Source organism: Rissa tridactyla, chromosome 1 (assembly GCF_028500815.1).
Source record: "Rissa tridactyla isolate bRisTri1 chromosome 1, bRisTri1.patW.cur.20221130, whole genome shotgun sequence".
In the NCBI taxonomy this organism is placed as follows: domain Eukaryota; kingdom Metazoa; phylum Chordata; class Aves; order Charadriiformes; family Laridae; genus Rissa; species Rissa tridactyla.
The window spans coordinates 58,782,122-58,802,772 of NC_071466.1; the positions used below are offsets into that span (position 1 = coordinate 58,782,122).

The following is a 20,651-nucleotide window of genomic DNA, read 5'->3' on the forward strand; positions in this document are numbered from 1 at the left end:
AGAAAAAAACCAAAGAGCTTAGCATTGCTTCTCTTACTTTAAAAAGTGTTCAAGCCAAATACCTATTTGTTTTTCTTGCTGGTGATATCAAAAATGATTACTATTCATGGCCTGTTGAAAACGAGTGTTGGTATCAAATCCATCTCCAAATGGCAGTGGTGCACATGTTATCTCCTTTTGGGTTGAGACCAACAATCCCTCGAGTTAGAGATGGCCACTGACCTCAGCTGGAGCAAAGAAAGGCTGTTTACGTGGATTAGGGCAGAAGGCCTTGTTTCAGAGCTGTAATCCCTTAGCAGCACTTGGGAAAGGTCACTGCCTGCATCTCACACCAACGTGGGTAATTTTATCCAGAAGGATATAAGTGCTGCACTCCTGCCTCGCGGGGACACCATTCAGCCTGCCTACATTAGATCCTTAGCGTTTAATGTGCTGAATCATTCTCTGAATCACGTATCTCTCTTCATTAACCACAGACAGAGCCTGGAGGACAAGCTTCAGTCAGATCCTCCTAACCTTTGCAACGCTAACAGGACACAAGGAGAATCCCACTCACAGCAGTTTTCCAGTCTGCACGCAGATCGCCTTCTATTGCTTGCTTGATACAACTGTACAGTAATATTAGTGTTTTGATAGTAGCACCAAACAGTTAAAGCCCCTTTTGATTATTATGGATACAAGAAACAAATCTTTCCTTGTGAGTCAGCTGACTGTTCAGTCTTACATTAGCGCTTTTAGAAGTCTGTTCTGGAGTTTGTATTCATAAAACACTGTCAGACCACTTAACTTTAAACTGTCATCGCAAAGTCCAAACATGCAGCTATGTAAGCCTCAAAAGAAATGACAAACAGTTTTGCTTTTATCTGTCTTTGACAGCATGTCCTCAGAAGAGAACAAGTTTAGAAAATATTTCTTCTGCATCTCAATCTTATACGAACATGTATCATATCTGAACCATTTTTTTAACTCCTGCTCATATCCCTCATAACCTGCTCATATTTATAAGCTTAATTCAGGTGAGCATATTTTACCAGGTAAATCGCACAAAGCAGCCCTCATAAGAAGCCTACATTGAAATCACCGGGCACTGAACCCTTCTGAGAAAGTGCTCCTTCATCCTCGCCTGAACTTGTGTGATTAATCCAGTTATTCCATTCCAAGGAGAGCAGTTTCCCTGTGTTATTGCCATAGCTGCAACCAGTAAGGCTTAATAAACAAGAAATAGATCAAAATAACTTGCAAGAAATGTGAAGAATAAAAATAAATAAATAAATATCCCACAAAAGCGGTGGTACAGAAGGTTTAAAAGGCATCAGATGTATTTAGGAAGTTACATCGAACTTGCGAGAGCCGTCTAAGCAGAGATGTAAAGCACCATCTGAGACGCCCCAGAGTATCTGAAACGTGGGACTGGCAGATATGGCACAGGACTAGAGGAGACCAATATAACTCTGGAGCAGCAGTGGGGAGCCAGGTAGAATAACACTGCAGCATCTCAAGCAATTCAAGATACCTACGCTCAGGCAATTCAATCACATCTTCACAGCACAGGGCCTAAAAGTCAGGCTCTTTCTGAAGTCAATGGAGAGAGACACATCTTTGGAGAATGATTCACCCACAGACACCTCTCACAGACTGGGAAATGAAAAGCTCAACCGAGATATCCACATATAGTTATGCAACACTGAGATGCCTCGGAGTATCTTAGACATCTAGTTGAGTTGGCAGATAGGACAATCCTTTGGGATGCCCATGCCTTCCTGGACTGGCAGTTGAGGGCCAGGTAGGACACCCTAGAGGATGCCTGCTATGTGGCATCAAAGAGGTAGAACAGAACTGAGCCCCAGCTTTTCTCTGCAGGTCCCTCTGGGTGGAATTCAGCTACATAAACATAGTCACCTAATGCTATTTGAGATGCCTAAGATGTCCAAATGTGAAAACAAAGTTGCAGGAGACCTGGCTGGAAGTAAGATGGAATACCTCAGAGCTACTAAATTCACTTTCTATGCCCATATTTACGTAGCTGGATTCCATTCTATTTCTCTGCTGACTGTAACAGAAGCAAAAATGAGGACTTTCCTGATTCAATACAGAGATCCATAGTATAGATACTGATAACCAGCTATCTAAATCTGAAGTCTAGATGATTGTAGTTTTTACTGTTAACAGAGAGAAATACAGGTCTTTGTTCAGTTGTCTAAACATAGGTTTAGGCAACTGAACTGAGATCAAATATTTGTAAAGCATGATTCATCTCAACCCAAAGTATACATTTAAACAGCTCAGAGAAATTATTCCCTGTCCCTCTACTACAAAGTGCTAAAAAATAACAACCTTAGGCTAGGCATCGAGCAATTGCATCTGGAGTTCACTAAGATAAATATTGTCAGAAGCTAAATAATTTTAACCACTGAGGTCAGATGCTTCTGTAGAGCATGATCTAAGATTTCTCATTTAAAATCAACTGCTTATAAAGACTCGTTATCTTCTCTGTGGTTGCCTGTTTGGTATAACCTGTGGTTTATTTTGTTTTGTTTTGTTTTGTTTTTCTGTTCCCTGAATCTGTTTCCCTCTTGCTTCCCAGAGGACTATCTGGAGGACAATGCAACATGGTGTAAGCTCTGGTATTCTTATTCTTCACCTTCATTCCCATTTGTCTTTGTACAATGCTGGGCAAAACACTTCTTTAAGTTTCATCTTCACCATCTTTACTTTGTGTGTGTCTCATAGGTTAAAATGCTGCCAGTTCTTTCTGTACTTTTGCATTCTGGATGATTCAATTCTGCCCCAGTGCCCAGAGCTACCGGTTGTTCCCAGTATTTTTCTCCCATTTCAGGGATGATGTCTGACCCCCAGAAAGGAGTGTATGTATTCCCACAGTGAGCTAAAAGTTTGTGTAAGTGTCCCCATGGTCTCAGACCTCACATATGCATGTGCAGCTATGCGAACACCATGGTGGCATCCAGCTCTGCGGCCTGTGCCTTGAGATAGCACTGGAGAAAGAGAAACAAGCTCCCAGGCCTTCCTGGGCTCTCTCCCTAGGATAGCCCATCTTACTGTCCAGTCTTGGGCAAACCACTGAGCTTCTCTGTGGGAACCTGATAAAGGAGATTCCCTTATGCTTTCCAGCTTGTGAATGTTAGAGGTCCCTGGGTTTCAGACAGAAGGTCTCCTCGGCAGGGTTCAGGGACAGCCCAAGGGGAAGGCAGGAACCATGCAGCTGTGTATCGTCTCACTTGTGAAGTACCTCAAAGCATTTAGCTTGGAGTGTTATATCCTGCTTCTTAGCAGGACTAATTAGTCTACAGAGAGCACCGTGCTGATATAGCCGTACTACCTCCTGCGTTCGAGCTGCCTCGAGTACCTCTGTATCCACCGCATGCAGCACAGTGCTGCCTTAATTCAGCTGGAATTTCTCCCGAGAACATGCTGCAGCCTGACCTGGCTGGACGTGGATAAAATAATTCCACATTTTATTTCAGGAGGACATGGAAGCTTTCTTGATTTTCCACAAGGGAGCCGATGCACTATTAACCATATAATACATAATGCGCAGGCATACTATGGAGACAGGCAACTGAGAAATTGGCCGTGGCATTTTGCAAGTGATTTACATTCAAGTACAGTATAGTGGCTGCATAGATAAGTGAACGAGCATGCACCCAGGCTGAAAAAGAAAATCTTTATGCTCTTCACCCTGGGGAGGGGAACCCATTGTGTCACACTTTGTAGGAAAATGTTCATTTAACTTCCCTCCTGCTTTCCTTAAAATAAAAGTAAATAAAGTCTCAATTTCCATGAGAAAAAGACCCTGAATCATTTTTTTAGGACTAAAATGGGATGTATTTTAAGTGTCCATTCAGTCATATTCTTAATTATTTTTTTTTATTCCATTGTGTAATGATTTTTGTTACAATAAAAACAATGCAATAGTAACCTAAAAAAAAAATCTGTTGTGAACAATTCCTTCACAGTGTTCCAAAACTACATGAATTAGAAAATACGATTTAAAAAAAAAAAAAAAAAAATCTGCTTTGCATTTTAACTATAAAAGACTAAAATTAACAAGACAGTATACTACGAAGACATTGATCTGAATTGCCCAGGGAATGAGCTCCTGAAAGTGGAGTTTATGTTAGAATACATCTAGTTCGGAGTCTAGAAATATTAAATATATGCAGTGATAGCACAATTTCCCTGAGACAGGATGTTTATTCTCAACAGTTTACTTCTCAAGAGGTCCTAGAATAAAATCCAGTAGGTATAAATCTCAGAGGGTTTAAAATACTGAGACGCATTTTTTGAACACCTTCTGCATACGGAGACCATAGGGAAAGATACAAACAATGAGCCTCCTGCGTAGCTCAGGAGGTATTGGTCACACTCTTAAGAGTGAAGAAGACAGGCTCACACAGGTGTTTTAGAAGGCCACTGACTTCCCACAGGCTACTCCCCCCGAAACCCTTGGATGTGGTGCTGTCGGACCTGCCATTTCACCCTGCGTGATGTTAATCAGCAGATAACTCCTGTACAACGTAAGGTGTACGGCTCCTCCAGTTTCAGGGTTTGTGTGTTTAAACAGAGTCCTGTTTCTTATTAGCTGTCTGGCCACAATGCGCACAATGAATAAATGTATTTTACAACATTTGTCGTGGTCATTTGGTGTCAGATTTAGGATTCGTTTCGTTCTCCAAAAATAGGTGTTTGCTCAGTGTCAGGTCTTGTTTATTCTCAGTTTCTGTCTCACAGCAATATCTAAGTAAGTTTAAGTCTGTGTGAACACTTTTTCCCTCATGGTTAATACCAGTTTCAGGTGGCAAAGGCGGATGAATGATGGTGGCTGTCAGAACTCTCCTGGGAGACCTGCCAGCGTCCTGTTTTTAAAAACGGCAATGTTATTCCATCCCCCAGCTGAGTGGTTCTGCATGCTGCGATGCCTGATGTGTTGCATTCCTAATGCGCGGGAGGCGGTTACGAAGAGCTTTAGTGTAGTGGTTGCCTCTGTGTTCAGGTGGAATGGGTCTGCCTGCTGTTTGGACCCTGCTCAGCATGAGCAAGGAATGACCGTCTTCCAACAGCAGCAGGAAAGACAGCTCTCTACCTTAATTAGTTGTCCAAAAAACGCAGTCTTGATTACCATGCAGTGACTGCCTTGCCTGAATATTGATGCGTTGCCTGTCTCATTGAACACAGTGCCTTCTTGAACATCTTCCAAAAATGTAGTCGTTACTACCGGTTGAACTTCCTTTACCTGGTGGGTGTGAAGACCCACTGAGAGTCATCATCTCACTTCCAGGAATGTCTTAGGGGTATGAACGGTATTATGTATCCCTGTTACAGAGAAGGAGAATATGAAATGTGTTAGCAGAATCCTCTCCTGATTACTGGATTTGTCTGCACACAATAAGATGAAGAAATGGCATAGTCACAGGTCTTCAGCTGCTGTACACTGAGGCATTATGTGGTTCCTGAGCTCAGCTATCAGGGTACAGAAAACCAGGATGTGAAAGCTAAAGATTGCACATCTGTGCCATATCAAACCAGACTAAGATGAAGTGGGATTTATTTGCCCTAGCTTTTCATGTTTCTAGTGTTGATATCAAAGTCTGACCTATCACCTCACTCCTTTATTAATTGATGGAGAGAATTAGGCACATCCAGACCTTGCATAAGATACTCATTTGGAGATGACAAGAATCTGAATTACCCTCTGAATTACCCATTTCTCCCCACTGAGTATAAAGAGAATCTGGATGATTAGCTCAGACATCCAATTTGTAGGTGTCTAAATGTAACTTGGGAGTTAGGGCTTTGGAGTTAGGCTTTATGAATCAAATGCACACAAAGGAGATTTTGGTCTATAAAATATATTGATAGATGGTTCTAATCATACTTCTAATCACACTCATTGTTGTGGTATCATCAGGTACCTAGAAGGATGGCTAGTCTCCAACAAAAACAATTCATTCCAGAGGCTGCACAAGTTTTACTCAACGGCAATTTCCCCTTGTAAATCTGGATTAAAATCCTCTTCTTTCCATTTGATGTTTTAGCCTCTGCTCAAAAAAGACATGGGTTTTTTCCCCAATATACAGAAAGTTTGTATTATCAGCCTCTGGAAGATGAATCTAAGCAGGAAATACATCAACACTGTTCTCGCAGCTGAAAGATCACATTTCGTTTCACGTGCCTGTGCATGAATCTGTGCAGAAGGAAAAGTGAGTTCTTAATGTTCTTGTTAATGCTAAAGAAGGATAGTGACTATATAAACATCCTCTGCACTTTAGCATTTTGACGTGATATTAAAAGAAAAATATGGTTTAAAAATTGGTAGCAGGGCCTGTGTCCCCATTTGCAGTGCATAAACCATGCTCACTTAGATGCTTTCAAGTAATGTGACGGTAACAACGGTGACTGACTACCTGCCTGAAAGGTGTGTTACACTGTGATGAATTCTTGTATTGTTAATATGAGGACAACCAACAAGTTCTAAGTTTCCATAAAAAATGGATTTTGTAATATATCACCAGAGCGTTTACCACTAGAGAATTAGAGGGTCCTTTTGTGCAAGTGACTACAGACCACAGAATGTCTTTTCAGCAACAAAGTTAGTTGTGCGCAAGTGGAGACGCCAACAGAGAAATTAAAGCTCTGATAATTTCTGAATTAATTGCGAATAGTGATTCTCACTCTACAAAGAAAAATGTCTTATACTTTGCTGGCAATTAGTTCTTTCCAGCCTTTTGCAGCTATTTTTATTTTGCTGGACTGCAGCACGCACATATATTGTGGACTCATAACAGGAGTGTGCAACGCTGGATTCCACTTGTAACAAACAGTAGGTTACAGCAGACTGAAAACTGATTTCCCAAGACAAATATCTCATACATTTTTCTTTGGTTGTAATAGACTGAAATTGACAATTTTATGGACTTTTATGTGTATTACTAGTGGTTAGAGAGGTGGTAAAATACAAGGAGTAAAAAGGTTTACCTTCATACAGATAGTGACCCTTTTGTGAACTTTCTTTAGTCAAAACGAAATATTTTACATTAGGAAAGATTTCCTATATTTTCCTCCTGCTTTTATCTCCCATCCCCCAGTCATATCAGTGTATGAGTCTAGGTTGTTGGGACAGCAATACAGGGTGCTCCTATGATGCAGCTGTCTGTAAACAGCAAAGGTTGAGTGGCCAGTTACAGATACTCATTGATGGGAAAACCAAGACCTTTCATAATTCTGGAGAAGGAAAAGATTATTCTTATCAAATTGTATCCATCATCAACTAAGAAGTCTAAGGTTGTGCGTCTCTTAGGAGACCCAGCAGCAGTTTTTGGATCCTCAGCCTGGGTGTAGGCCCTAGCAGCATCACAGCTTCCCACTAGGGCAAAATGCATAATCCCCCCGCCCCACCCCGTATTACCACTGCAGGTACTTAGTCACTGTGGAAAGTGGAAGAATTCCTGCAAGATACTTCAGCAGATCCCACTCTGGACACTGGAATATGCTGAGGTACACAGTAATAGAGAACTCCAGCCACAGGATTAGGATTTAGTAGCACGGAATCCGTCCCCAGTTGGTTAAGAAAATAGGCGTTTTCAGCACTTAATTCCCAGTCTGATGTAAACACCTGCCAGGAATTGCATTAATAGTTCCCTGGAAGTGCCGTTGTTTCTCTGTCAACTGTGAAGAACTTTAGGCTTGACAAGATATTTAGCTTACAGAGGGCTAAAGCTGAGTTAGATTAACCCCTGCTCAGCAGTCCATACCTGACCTCCACAAATAGCCCTACTGAAGTGAATGTGACTGAGGCTATTAGAATTTAGGATTTAGGTGCACTCACTGAGGACTGGGTAGATGTTCACAAGTTCATCATGTTCTGATGGCTTTGCAGTCTGTTGGCAGCAATCATAAATGACCATCGTGTACATGTCTTCGTTGGTTTTCTTGGGTTTTGCTTCTTCTGCACTGAATGTATGTCATGTGTATGTCATTTCTGGTACATAAGAAATGGAATTCACTGTGTCTTATTCAATGTCTATAGTACGGATGTTATGTGGAGCTGAGTTTGTTAATCTCCCGTGGTAGCAATGGAGAGGTCATCAAGGTGGTCAATATAAGGCAGAATTCACTTGCTAAAACACAAGTGCCCCATGCTAAGTGAGATGCCCTGAACTATCCAGGCATCTTCAAGGAGCTAACAGATGTCATAAGGGCTTTACAGCAGTTCTTTAGTCTTCTAGGTGCTCCAGAGAACTCCAAAATGGCATTAGCTTCATTTATTTCTGTATTGAATGAAGGATCTAGAAGCTACTCATAAGATTCTACATTAGACCACAACAAGACAGCTAGCCACCTGAATAACTCCCTAGACTCCACTGACTCAGAGGTCAATTGGCTGTCCAGAGAGGTATCTAGGGTCTTCACATGAGGGTCTCAGCTATGGTGCAGAACCTACTGGAGAACTGTTCTGGCATGTGGAAGAGAGAGAAGGCCTCCAATGGCTGTGTACAGGCAACTGCATCCCACTCCAAGTCTCCATTGTCTGTGGTGGGGTTTGAAACACGACAACACCCACATTGAGAGCTTTTAAATTCAAGCAAGGCTAACTCACTGCCAGAGCCTGAGGGAAAACCAGCTGGCAGTGCTATTCATTTCTATGGGAGCAAACGACATTGCTGATACACAACCAGCTCTTAACAGTCTGTAGTATAATTGCACTTTATATTTCGCTTTAAAGTGCTGGGAATTTTGCTTTCCTATTATATATTTGTACAGCTTAAATACCATATAGGAACCCAAATGAAAACAGACTGGAATGGAAGTTGTTTTTCTCCTTAAACATTCAAGGCCGTAAAAATTTACAGTACATAATAATAACTGTGTTACCTAAGTAACTGCTGCAGTGACTAATGTAAAAAGCTAATTGCTTGAAGTGCATTGCCTTTTTAATATAACATACCTACAGTGCTCATATATTAGATGCATGATACATACGCAGAAATAACAGGAATTTGAGAAATGCATTTCTTCTGCTGAAAAAAGTAGCAATCACTGATAGAAAAAAACTCCCTGCATGTTAAATGAACCTGAAAGAAGCTTTCTTTTTCCATGATCTCACAATGATTTTTAATGGGCTTAAAAATCAGAGAACATTCATAATCTTAGAAATAGTATGTACATAAAAATCCTTTCATCTGTTATTCATTCATTCAGATGAAATCCAGTTGACCAAATGGAGGTATCTAACCCTAGAGCTAGCCAAATAAAGTAACCTTTACTGTCAGCTGAGAGAAATAGACATTTTCAGGGCACAGTTGATGAGAGCTGCTTTAAAAATCTCTATTGAATTAAGATGCACTTGCACCCTTCAGCTCCTGTTTCTCAGCATCGACTGCAGAAAAAGAGTTTGTAGCTCAGACAGGGACACTGGTGTCCTATGAGATGAATTTCATTCTCAGGCTCTGTCTTTTGTAGCTTACGGTCTACAAACCCGGATAGACTGTGAAATTACTATCATACACCTTGACGGTATTTCTACTTCACTTGTTTTGGCAACAAGGGGTCACCCTGTGCTGCATTGAACACGTATTAAAAATATGTTCCTGTCTTGGACACCTTAATGAGATCTCCCTTTCAGGTGTTCTTTTCTTCTGAAGTAGAAGACGCAGGGTTCCCAGTCATTCCCAGCCTCTGTACGATTTTCTAACCACCCATTTGCACTATGGGAATGGAGTGATCCAGAAAAATTAATCAGCTGTTTCTGTAAAGCATGATCTTCATAATTTCCAAGTGAACAAGTCAGAAGTGGTAGCCACAGTTTGCCCCACGACGGAAAGACGAGAAAGCTGACATAGTCTTCCCCTTGTCACTTGTGCTCAGGCAATGCAGTCCAGATTACACCTCCAAGCACAGAGTAGTAGAGAAGCAATGCTGTATAGGGTAGGGGTCTCCTGGAGACTGTGAGTACCCTCCTCTTCGTGAGGTATGGAGCACTCTATGAAGTAGTGGTGGGACTGGGAAACCATGGCTGGCTGTATTTGCAACCCAACTCTCCCAGGTTGCAATGCCCCCATTTGGGGGAAAGAAGAGGACAGGTCCTGTCTCAATCCCACCCGGCTGTCACAAAGGTCATCCACGGACTAGCACAGCTCCCTATTCCCAGCTAGAGTTCACCCAGGTAAAGAACTTTGTTGTTAGATGGAAAATGGTGAACTCAGCTCCTCTCTGCCTGCAGGGAGAGGCCCAGCTTCAGCACGCTTTTCATCAAGCCACCCCTTGCTTGGTAAAAATCAGTGTGCCAAAACTGAGGCCCTTAAAAATCTCTTTTATCATGAAACCAGCTGGATGTAGACAGATAGGAGAGGGATTGATTGGAGAAAAAATAACTGCCTGTGAAATGTGCAGGAATGTGACCAGCTGCAAATTGACTTGGTAATGTCCTGGGACAAAACCCCTGAAATTCTCAAGCTAGTCGTGGAAGCACTTTTTAAAAATCCTATTTCCCACAGGTTGTAATGCTGATTTATTTCTGTGCTAAAATGCGAAATAACATGGCTGGCAAACACTCTTTCAGAAATCTAGAAAATAGTTAATGATATATAGGGACATATTCTTCAATGTCATTTGTTCCTTAATGTCTCCCCATGGCAAAGGCACCATAATCACTTCAAGGCTGCTCGTATCCATGCTAAAACACTCTCCTGCCTCTCTCAGCCATTCACTCTAACAGAGAGAAAACAGAGATTAAAAGGGCGTCATTGTAAGAAAGATGTGACCAGGATATTTCCATGGCTTATAACTACCTAAGGATTTCACTCTGGCCTCCTGGACCAAATGACCACGGCTGCCCTCTCCCTCCAGGATAAGAGCCGTACTCTGTCAGTAGTCAGTGGATGCTAAGGACATGCACAAGTTACTGAACTTTGCACCCCGACAGCTGCCCACACACACTTGTGACAGCCACTCCGGAAGCTCTCCAGAAGATGCAAGTCAATTTACTGGGTTTTCAGGAAGGGCTCAGCCACTGCATGTTTACCAGACAGCTGAGTTTAGACCCCCACCTACATATTTTTTCCCCGTTGGAAGCACTGGAGTGTCCGATACTTAAAAAATCCAAATGTGCTTTGCACTTGTTCAGGAAGCCATGCCCTAAGACAGCCAGGAATGTTTTGCCATTTTTCACTATTACTAGTGATAAATAGCAGGATTAACACACTAAGGTTCTCTTCAGGGTTTATTGCACTTCTGAATGCAATGTTATCTGATTCTGAGACCTTATTCTGCTAGATGTTGGCTTGCTGAAGTGCTTTCTAACAAAGAAAGAAATACTCACCCTATAATCCAGGCTAATGACAAACTACCAGCAAGGAGTCCAAGGCTCAGCCTTCATTTCCACAATTCACCATTTAATTTTAATGGATTAGATTGCATAGTGAGGGGAAACGTGCACTGATAAGAACACACCTGTGAATGCTTCATTCTTGCTGCACTGGTGGAAGTTGCCATAGTAACTTATCAGGATAAGTTAATCGAGCTTTGCCTGTTATCAGAAACCAGACGGAGCAAAGAATCCCAACTATGGATCTTTAGGCAGCTGTTAAAAGTCAGATTGAAGTTCAGCTAGAGGTAAATAGGGAAAGGGTCTGACAGACAGAAATCATAGGTGTAATATGTTGGTATGAAGGAATTACAGAGGTAAATGGGGAGGTGAGGCAGAGCAAGGAGTGTTTTAAATTTTTATTGCTAACATTTAAATGTTCTTCTGGCTTAGAAAGTATGTTTATTTAAATAAGATTCTGATATTCCATATGGTTTGCTCCATTCCTTATGTGACTACCATCTCATATTTGCTTAGTCGAAGCAATTTTTCTTCTCTACTTAGTCTTATAGGGGCCAGCCCAGCATCGGAAAATCGAATTGTCCTAATTCTCTTTCACATGCTATCATTTATAACCTCCAGGAACCTACACTCATTTTCTTTTACGGTACCTGTCTATGGCTGGGTGGTGATTTGCGAAGGAGAAAGGCAACATGATTTTCATGGGCCAGTGTGGGGATCCACGCTAGACTAGTAAAACACTTGTTTCATGGAGTATGACAGCAACCAAGAAAGTGATGCAGGGAAAGGTGCTGGATTTTCCACCGAGGGTGCTCTGGAGCACAGGGAGGAGGGGAACAGTACGGAGAGGTCTGAACAGGTTTCCCTGTGTTGTGAATATGCCGGCAGGGAGGTTCCAGGTGGCCAGGAATTTCTGCTCTGGGAACTGGCTGTACATATATGTGCAGGTTCAGGGAACATCAAAGTTCTTGAGGCCTTTGCTTGGGAACACAAAGCGTCTTCTTGTCTCCTTCTATCCCCAGCAGCCAAAGAGGGCAAGCAGTAAAGTTTCTTATTTTTTTCTGTATGTATAGTTTTTAATTTACCTGTAGGCTTTGGGTGTGAAATGCCATGACGATATGGCCAGCGCAAGAATGTGCCTGGTGCCCTACGCCTACTGGCCTATATGATAAGGGGCAGCAGCACAGCGCTGCAGCCTGGTACAGATATCTTACAGCTTTGAGCGTGGAGCACGCCATGCCGGCTGCCACCATGGGAGTAAGCTGCAACTCCGCGCTGCAAATTCAGGGGGAGGAGGCCAAAGTCATGAGCCTTGGGTAGCCCACTTATGAACATAAAAGGAAAGCCGAGAGGTGCTTTTCACCACCATAATCACCAGCTTTTAGCCTTTGGGGTGCATCGTGCAAGACAGCTTGAGCTAACTTTGCTTTTCATCAGAAGAAGTACTAATCCTGAAAGGATCCACAGGCATCAAGTGAATTTGAATTTCAGCAAGATAATCAGAAAGCCCAAGGTTAGCCCGGCTTGGGAAGGTACTAAGCATCTATCTAGTTTCCATGAAGAGCTCTCATCTGCACATTTTCCTTTTGATATTTTGCCAGGTTTTGCTAAGTAGCAAAATAAAATGAGATAAAATTGCTAAAACCACCTTGAAAGGCAATGTAAACATGGCAGAGATTTGGCTTGCATAGTACATTTCTTAAAGGGCTGGAAGCCATCTGTGGGATAATGTGAAGGCAAGTTATATCTTCTGAAAATAATTGAACCCAAGAAGCATGTCAACATAAAAGGAGGATGGGTAAGCCAGTTCAGATAAAATAAAAAGTGACTCTACCTTTTCTCCCACACCGGATTGAATTCAAATATTTTATGCGTTGAAAAAAATCATGAGTCTTTTTCTTATTTATTTTTATGGGTACAGTCCTTTTTAGGATTCCTGACAAAATGAAGGATCTATTAATCTAAGAACTCTACAAACATATCTTTTGCACTGAGAACCTGAGTCAGAAATTAATTCAAATCCTGACCACCCCAGACCTTGGCCATCAAATCATGTTTCCTTTGGAAAGCAGGCACGCAATATGAATAAGGCAGATAATTCTTGTATGTTTCTTCATTATCTGGTTTTGGTCAGGACTAGAAACAGAAATAAGCAAATAAATGAAGTGCAGTAAGCTTCTGACCTGGTCTGCTATCTCAGGTCGAAGCAGAATTGCAGCTGAATTTTACAGATTTCAAAGGTTCAGAAAAATGAAGTACTCCAGTTTTGGGATGGTTCTGAACTGCATTCTGAAGTGCAGCTTTAAAAAAAAAATTAAAAAATCGTAGCTGGGTATCTCCTTGCTTTGATGCCTAACACTGCAGAAGCTGGAACACATCTGTAGGTCTGCATAATCCAGGCCAGAGTCCTGGAGAACATCACTCCCAGTTAGAGACAAGCTTGCAGAAGCATTGCTCTGAGAGCGGTCTGCTGATTGCTGTGCTGCTTTGCACCTTGCCAGTTCTTCTGTATTTCTGCTGTTTGAATAACAGCTTTCGGCTCGTCTCCTTGCATGTGGTAAGCCAAGTCTTAAAGAAGTTATAGTCACAATGGTAAAGTTCTCCTGGATTTTAATGATGTAACCTGTGGTCTCCTTTGCTGTTTGGGTTTTTTTTTTTTCTTTTTGTATCTCTTTTGCCACAGCTCTGCCTTCCTTTTGAACCTGTAGTGGAGCTGGACCCCTTTGCATCCCAGGCTATGCATACGGTGGCAGAGTCATAAATTCCGCTTCATGAGCAGTTGTACTGTAGAATAAAATAAGACAGGCAAAGCATCTGTAACAAACAAAACTTGTTTAGATATAAGTGCCTTTGATCAGCAAATGTGGCAAGGGCACGGGGAAAACAAATAGGCTTATCTTAAAATAGGACATAGTTTAAAGTCATTCCCAGTCTGAAAGTATTCTCTTTGCACAGCTGAAACAAAAATGATGTAGGATCGATGCTAGATGCTGGCTAGGCTATTCTAAAAAGGAGCCTGTAGAAACTGCGCTAACCCATCACCGCCAATGAGTTTACTTGCTGTATGCCTCAAGATAGAGAAACCGAAAGAGCATGTAAAACTGGGGGCAAGTTGATGAAGAAATTGAACTACAAAATGACAGGAAGACAGGAAATACAATGACCAGTATAGGCCGGTTCAACTGGTTGTTTGGATTAAAATGATTATATATGCAGCCTCAGGAAACAAAAGCTCCCGTTCCCTTCCACACAGTTTATAAAGTTTTGCTCCAGTAATGAAAAATGGAAATGAGCCTCTCCAATGAATTATAGCAATTATCCCTCTGCTGGGGCAAGGCAACTCTGAATCCTCTCACATTCCCCCAAGAAAAGGAGCTCCGTGTGCCGTTATTCACCACACTCCTCGAGAAATTCAACAGCATTTTCTTATTATTTTTTCTCTGAAGCACAAGGGTGTTCAATCGCCAGCCCGCGGCACTTCTGCGTTTCACGCTGTGAGTAGCCGTTGACTTCACTGGGGTGTGTTTGCACAGGGAGCGCTCCGCGTATGAGCAACTGGTTGACACAGAATTAGATTGATTTCTTACACTGTTACAAGGCGGTAATTTATTCAAGGATTATGAATCTGGTTAAAGTAAAATCTAAATTGTTTCTCACTTAGGGACCTTAGCTGACTTGTGCAAAAGGAAACTGGTGCAAATCATATTTTAAATGAAAACATTTCTTTCCTCTGCCACCTGCTGTGGAATGTAAGAAAAGTAATGCCAGCATTTCCATGTTAGTAGGACCTTATCTAGATTTCCTGGCTGTTGTTATACAGCTGGAGTAAGTGATGTGTCAAGGTGAAAGGACTAGTACTAAGATTAAATTCATCTGTACTCATTCTTCTGCCGATAGGAAAGCTGTGAGTACTTCATTTTATCATGCATGAACATTTTTTCACACACAAAGCATTTACATTCAAACTGGCCCAAATGCATTTTTGTTCAAAACCATTATCTAAAAATTGAGTGATTCTCCCGTTAAATTATACTTGAATTGCGCAAAAAGTGAACAAGTGTGGGTAAATAGCATTCATTGCAGGCCAAAAAGTCTGTTATCTCTTGGACTTTTTTCCGAAGAAAAAGCATATTTAATGTGTCCCCCCTGCAAAATTAAGTTGGTGTCTACCTATATTAATAAAAACTGAAATATGTTGTCTGGGAGATCACTGTCGAGGGATTAATACAGGCTCTTCATTTGTAATGCACCACACCTATGCCGGAGCATTATTTTTATGCAAGATGTTAAATTAAATCAAAGGCATCTGGAGCATCTGGGATGCCTTTATCTGAATGTTTTCATGTGATAAAAGTATACATTTATTTGTATATTTGTATCATATAGGTATATCACATATACATATGGCTGAGTTTTTTGCACTGGTAGACTCAAAACTTCACAGTCTAAACAGAGATGTTCTGAGCACCCAGGAAAGAAAATTTTGAACATCTCACGTCTGTATCTCCGCTCGACAGAGAGCAACCTCTACAATTAACTGTTTAAAATGGACAGAGCCTGTTTTCTCTCCTTCCTTTGACAGTGATAAACTCTTTGCATCATGAACAGCCCTCGCCGTAAATCTCACTTAAGGCCAAAGCTGTGTATCATCTCACTGTCAGTATTCAGCCACACCGCCCTGCACTTGTGGGCTCGAATCCCAGCATTCATAGGCACTCATAAAAATTGCATCAGGAGCTTTTGTCTCGACACACCCGGATGACCCTGATTTCTGAAGGCAAGGCAGGCTTCACCCTTCAGGGTGTGTGTTCCCAAATGGCTGCGGCCACCAGCTAATCAAGAGGCTTATAATTGCCAGGGAGCAAAAAACAACAAGCAGAAGAGTTGTCTGCCTCAGGAGTTTGCACAGCTCATTGTACTGTGAAACGGGGAGAGCTGAGAAGAATGAATGAGGCTGGCTAATTTCCAGTTCATTTCCATGATACCTTATTGAAATGAAAATATGCCTAAAAGCTGCTCGGTGTAGAAGAGGGGCAGACTCCTGAGGCTTTCATATGAGGAAAGCGGAGTCTTTGTAGGACAAGGCTTCATCCTGTGGCTGCTGTTTTATCCCTGTGGCTCTACTTGTTATTACTGCCCACAAGTAACCTAGTGGCAAATTGCCATCTCATTCAGGTGTGGTGGGTTTTTTTTCCCCCCCTCCCCTTACGCAAAGTCCGCAATGGTTTCTGATCACTCAGGGAGATATCGCTATCCTTTTCCCTCCAGGTTTGAACTTTACAATTAAAACGTGTCGTGGGTCAGCTCTGCGCACCGCGGTGACACAGACTAAAAATTCAGAAGCCAGCTCTCAGGAGCTGGTCTATCTCTGGACCCAGCACCGCACCGCACCGTGGGAAGCTGCCAGCTTGGATCCTAGAGGCAATAAAGATATTTTAGCACTGTTCTGCACCTCTTGACCTGCCTCTCCACAGGACTAACCGGTTCAGCTGAAATGGCACTGCCATCCGGTCCCCAGATTTGTAATGAGCTTGGCTGGGGTTAGCTCGAGGATCTCCTGACTGCCATGCCGTAGCTGCGCCCCTTGTTTGTCCTCTTCCCCATTCATTCATTCCTCTCCAAAGTGCGCAGGCCTTTCTGTGTAATTTATGGCTTTTGTATCTTCTAGAGACATCGCATTTTTCATGCTGCTGAGGTTACCTGTTAGCGGGCAGTTCTGCGCCACAATCTGTGTTGTCCGGGGCCTAGCTTTCATGTGTCGTTTGATGTGTAAAATACAAATGAACTCACGTAACTTCAGCAGCCTAAAACATAAAGATGAGCCCAAGCTGGGCATCCAGGCTCCCTGTAAAGTCAGCGGTGTCATATCGCACAGCCATCCAGTCCACGTACTTTCGCTGGTTAGGTTGAACTGGCCTCTAGAAATTATGTCAGTGGGAATCCAGGCAACTAGGCTAGCCTAAATTTTTATTTTTCTAGGTGACTAGACTTAGGTGAGATGAATGCTGCTTGTAGTGAATAGCAACAGCATACAACAAGTATTGGTTCTTTAAATGCCTTAGTCCTCTAAACAGTGCCTTTAGAGGTAGTATGGCCGTGGCTATGTTGCCATCTGAATTACAGTTGGGACTCTTCACTGGTGCTGCAGCCAAATGCTTCCACTTGCCGTGGTGTGGGCATCACCAACAGGTTGGCTCTTTCCATAGTCTGAGATAGGATGACAGAGTTGCTAGCTCAAAAAGAGCTCTGGAGAACTGGGAACAACCACGGTTTGCTAAATCTCTTAGCTTGCTAACTCTGTTATCTTCCCAAGCTTGGTGGCCTCGCAAAAAGTATTTTTGGGCATGGTGCCTGACCTGTAATAATTCCTGAACCGTGCCAGAAAAATGACCTGAGGAACTGGCCCATGCCGAAACTATTCCCCAGACAGAACTCACAGTTTAGCTGTATGGACGATCAATTTCCAGTGGGTCCAGGAGGGTTACTGGTACTCTTGTCTTACTGAAAAAAAAAAATAATAAGCTAGGGCACAGAACATGGGTGCAAGCAAGCAAGCAAACAAAAGCAAGAAAACCACCATCTGTAGATGAAGGCAGTATCCAGGGAACTTAGTCCACAGATGCAGTGAAATGGAGAGAGAGCAGCAATGATCTCCCTAGTGTAAATAGTGTAGGAGTCACTAGAAAAATAAAATTGCATAGGGACAGATATCTGGTGATTTTGAAAAAATAGATTTAGCCTGGTTATATCAAAGTACTGAAGAGCATAAAATAGGTCACCAGATAAAGAGTGAGAAAAGAAAATGTACTGGGAGCTTGTGAAAATACTACAGAATTTTCTCCCAAGCTAAAGTAGACAACTAGGAGTTTTGACTGCTAAAATCAAAAATAAAATGAAATTCTTTCAGAATATATGGCTCAATTATGTACATCAAAAGACCATTGACAGGGACAAGAAACTAAAATTACAATATTAAACATATGAAATGAAGCAACCCAAAATAGTTATTGACAGCAGCTGATTTGACATTAAAATATATACTATATATTCTGAAAAAGAAGTACAGCGGCAGTGTGATGCTGTTTAAGCAATAGTTACTTTCATAGCCAGAATCCCTATACAGAATTTACGGTTCAAGGACAACCTTGTAGAACCTTGTCCTTACTAGCTGGCTGACTAATCTCAGCAAATAGAGGGAATCACCATCAAAATGTTATGTTTCCACACAACTGCGGTCCTCTACATAACCATATCTTCCTGTGGGACTCTGCATACCGGTGATAGGTCTTGCATCATTCAGTGTTTTTATTGGTAGAATTCAGTATAAGTTTTGCAGGTGGCACAGACTGGTGACATAATTTTTTTTATAGAATAGGACAACCTGAGAGTGATCTAAGACACTCACGATTTTAGTCCATTTAGATAAAACATGTTTTGATAGACCCAAATACAAGGTCATGTATCTGGAACAATGACCACTGGCCAGACCTAAAAAATGTGAGACTACCCTGCAAAGGAAAGACTTAAGACAACTGAGGAGATAGCAGGAAAAGGCAAGGTAGACACTTCCAGCTGCTGTGGTAAAAAAAAGGCTAACCATCACACATACAATGGTGACGAGTACTAAGAATTTACATCTTTGTCTGAACATGGAGCTGATTGGTCCACTTACATCACTAAATAAGAAAGGGCTGGAGTATGATCAATGGCTGGACCATTCATTGCCCACATTGCTTATGCATTAATTTATTCCCCATCACAGTTTTGGCCCACACCAATAAATCCCCTCCAAGACATGGACATAGTTTGAGGGATATCAGGATCCACTCCCAAAAGCCAGCAGTTGGGGAAAAAAATCAACCCACTTTTGACTTCCTGAATCCAGCATATTCATCCAACATTATCTTAGCATCTGCTATCCCAGTATGACCCTCAGAATACTTTGCCCAGGTATCTGGCACATCTCAGGGCATGTAACACATGGACCATGGGAAACTCTGGGCCAAGTGCTGTATAGAACAGATGCAGGGAGTTTCTGCCACTGGGCACTAGGGCCAAACTCCTGAGATCATTTCTAGAAAGAGACACGTATTTTTTAAGCGCAGACTTGAACAAGGACAGTGAAAAATCAGAACAGTATGAGCCATACTTAAAGGGCAGAAAAATGCCTTACAACAAAAGATTTAAACCTTCCCTTCTTAGATTATCAGAAAAGGTCAAGAGGTGACTTGGTGGTTGTGCATATGTACTTCCAAATGGAAAAAGTTAAAGTACTAAAAAACTTAATCTAAACAGGAAATAATATGTGCCTATGGTTGGATGCTGACATTAGAAAAATGTACCTTTGAAATAAGGCATTTGCTTTAACAGTGAGGGTGAATACCACAGGAGCAGACTCCATCAGGGAATAGTAGGTTCTTCCTCTGTCATCTTCTGGTCATTTTCCAGTCATTTTCCATCTTTAATCAAATCCAGGGGCAATGGGTAAAAGTTCTTTTGCAAGAGGTTAAGACTGGGTTCTGACTGTCTGCAACACCAACAAATGCACGGCTGTTAATTCAGAAGATAAAGAGTTAACGGGGCATATTCTTTCCAGCAGAATGGATAAAACTTGAAATAGATCTTGATAAAGTTTCACTACTTATATATTAGTACAGCAGATCCTAAAGCCATGCGTAGTGTGTTCTTGGCAGAGTGTACAGCTTAGTAAGCAGTGAAGCAGTGGCTATGTTCCGTGATTACTCCATTTTCCTCGTGAATTCAGTGGGTCACTCCAGAGAGAGTGCATTACAGTAATCCGGTCCTGAGTTGGCAAAGGTATGTGTCAAGGTTTTATTGGAGTGAAAAGGTTGTGTTTGCCTTTTCAGGCATAGATGGAAATATTATTTGGGGCTATAATTGCAAACGAGGCATGCAGGAGATTCGTAAGATCTTATAACACACCGGAATGGCCACCTGCCACCTCCCAGAGTGCAGTCGCACTCTTTCAATTTTGATGCTGATATAATATTTGATAGCATTCACACCTGCTCTTCCCAGTTCACCCAAGTTGTCTCAGGTGATCTGTAATACATCTGCAGACAGCTAATCGTCTTACGGCCGTCTCGCTCATGAGGGTATTCAGTTGGCTCATTGCACCAGCTGGAACCGATGGGACAGATACGTAAACTTTCATCAACATGCCGCGTGCAGGCGCCCCTTGCCATCCACAGCCTCCCCCAGTTCCATTTGGAGCTAACTCAGTTGTCTCTTTATTGTGCCTATAATGCAATTCATTCAGAGCTGGAAATAATCCCCAAGCTAGAAACAA

General features: G+C 42.0%; 1 protein-coding gene across 1 annotated transcript in view; it reads left to right on the forward strand.

Moving 5' to 3' along the window:
• The window catches only part of GPC6 (glypican 6), a 774,776-nt gene that overhangs the window by 714,732 nt on the left and 39,393 nt on the right, over nucleotides 1-20,651 (forward strand). Inside the window, exon 7 of the mRNA XM_054216702.1 lies at nucleotides 2,585-2,614. Within this exon, the coding sequence (XP_054072677.1) occupies nucleotides 2,585-2,614 (30 nt within the window). The remainder of the gene's footprint in view (nucleotides 1-2,584; nucleotides 2,615-20,651) is intronic.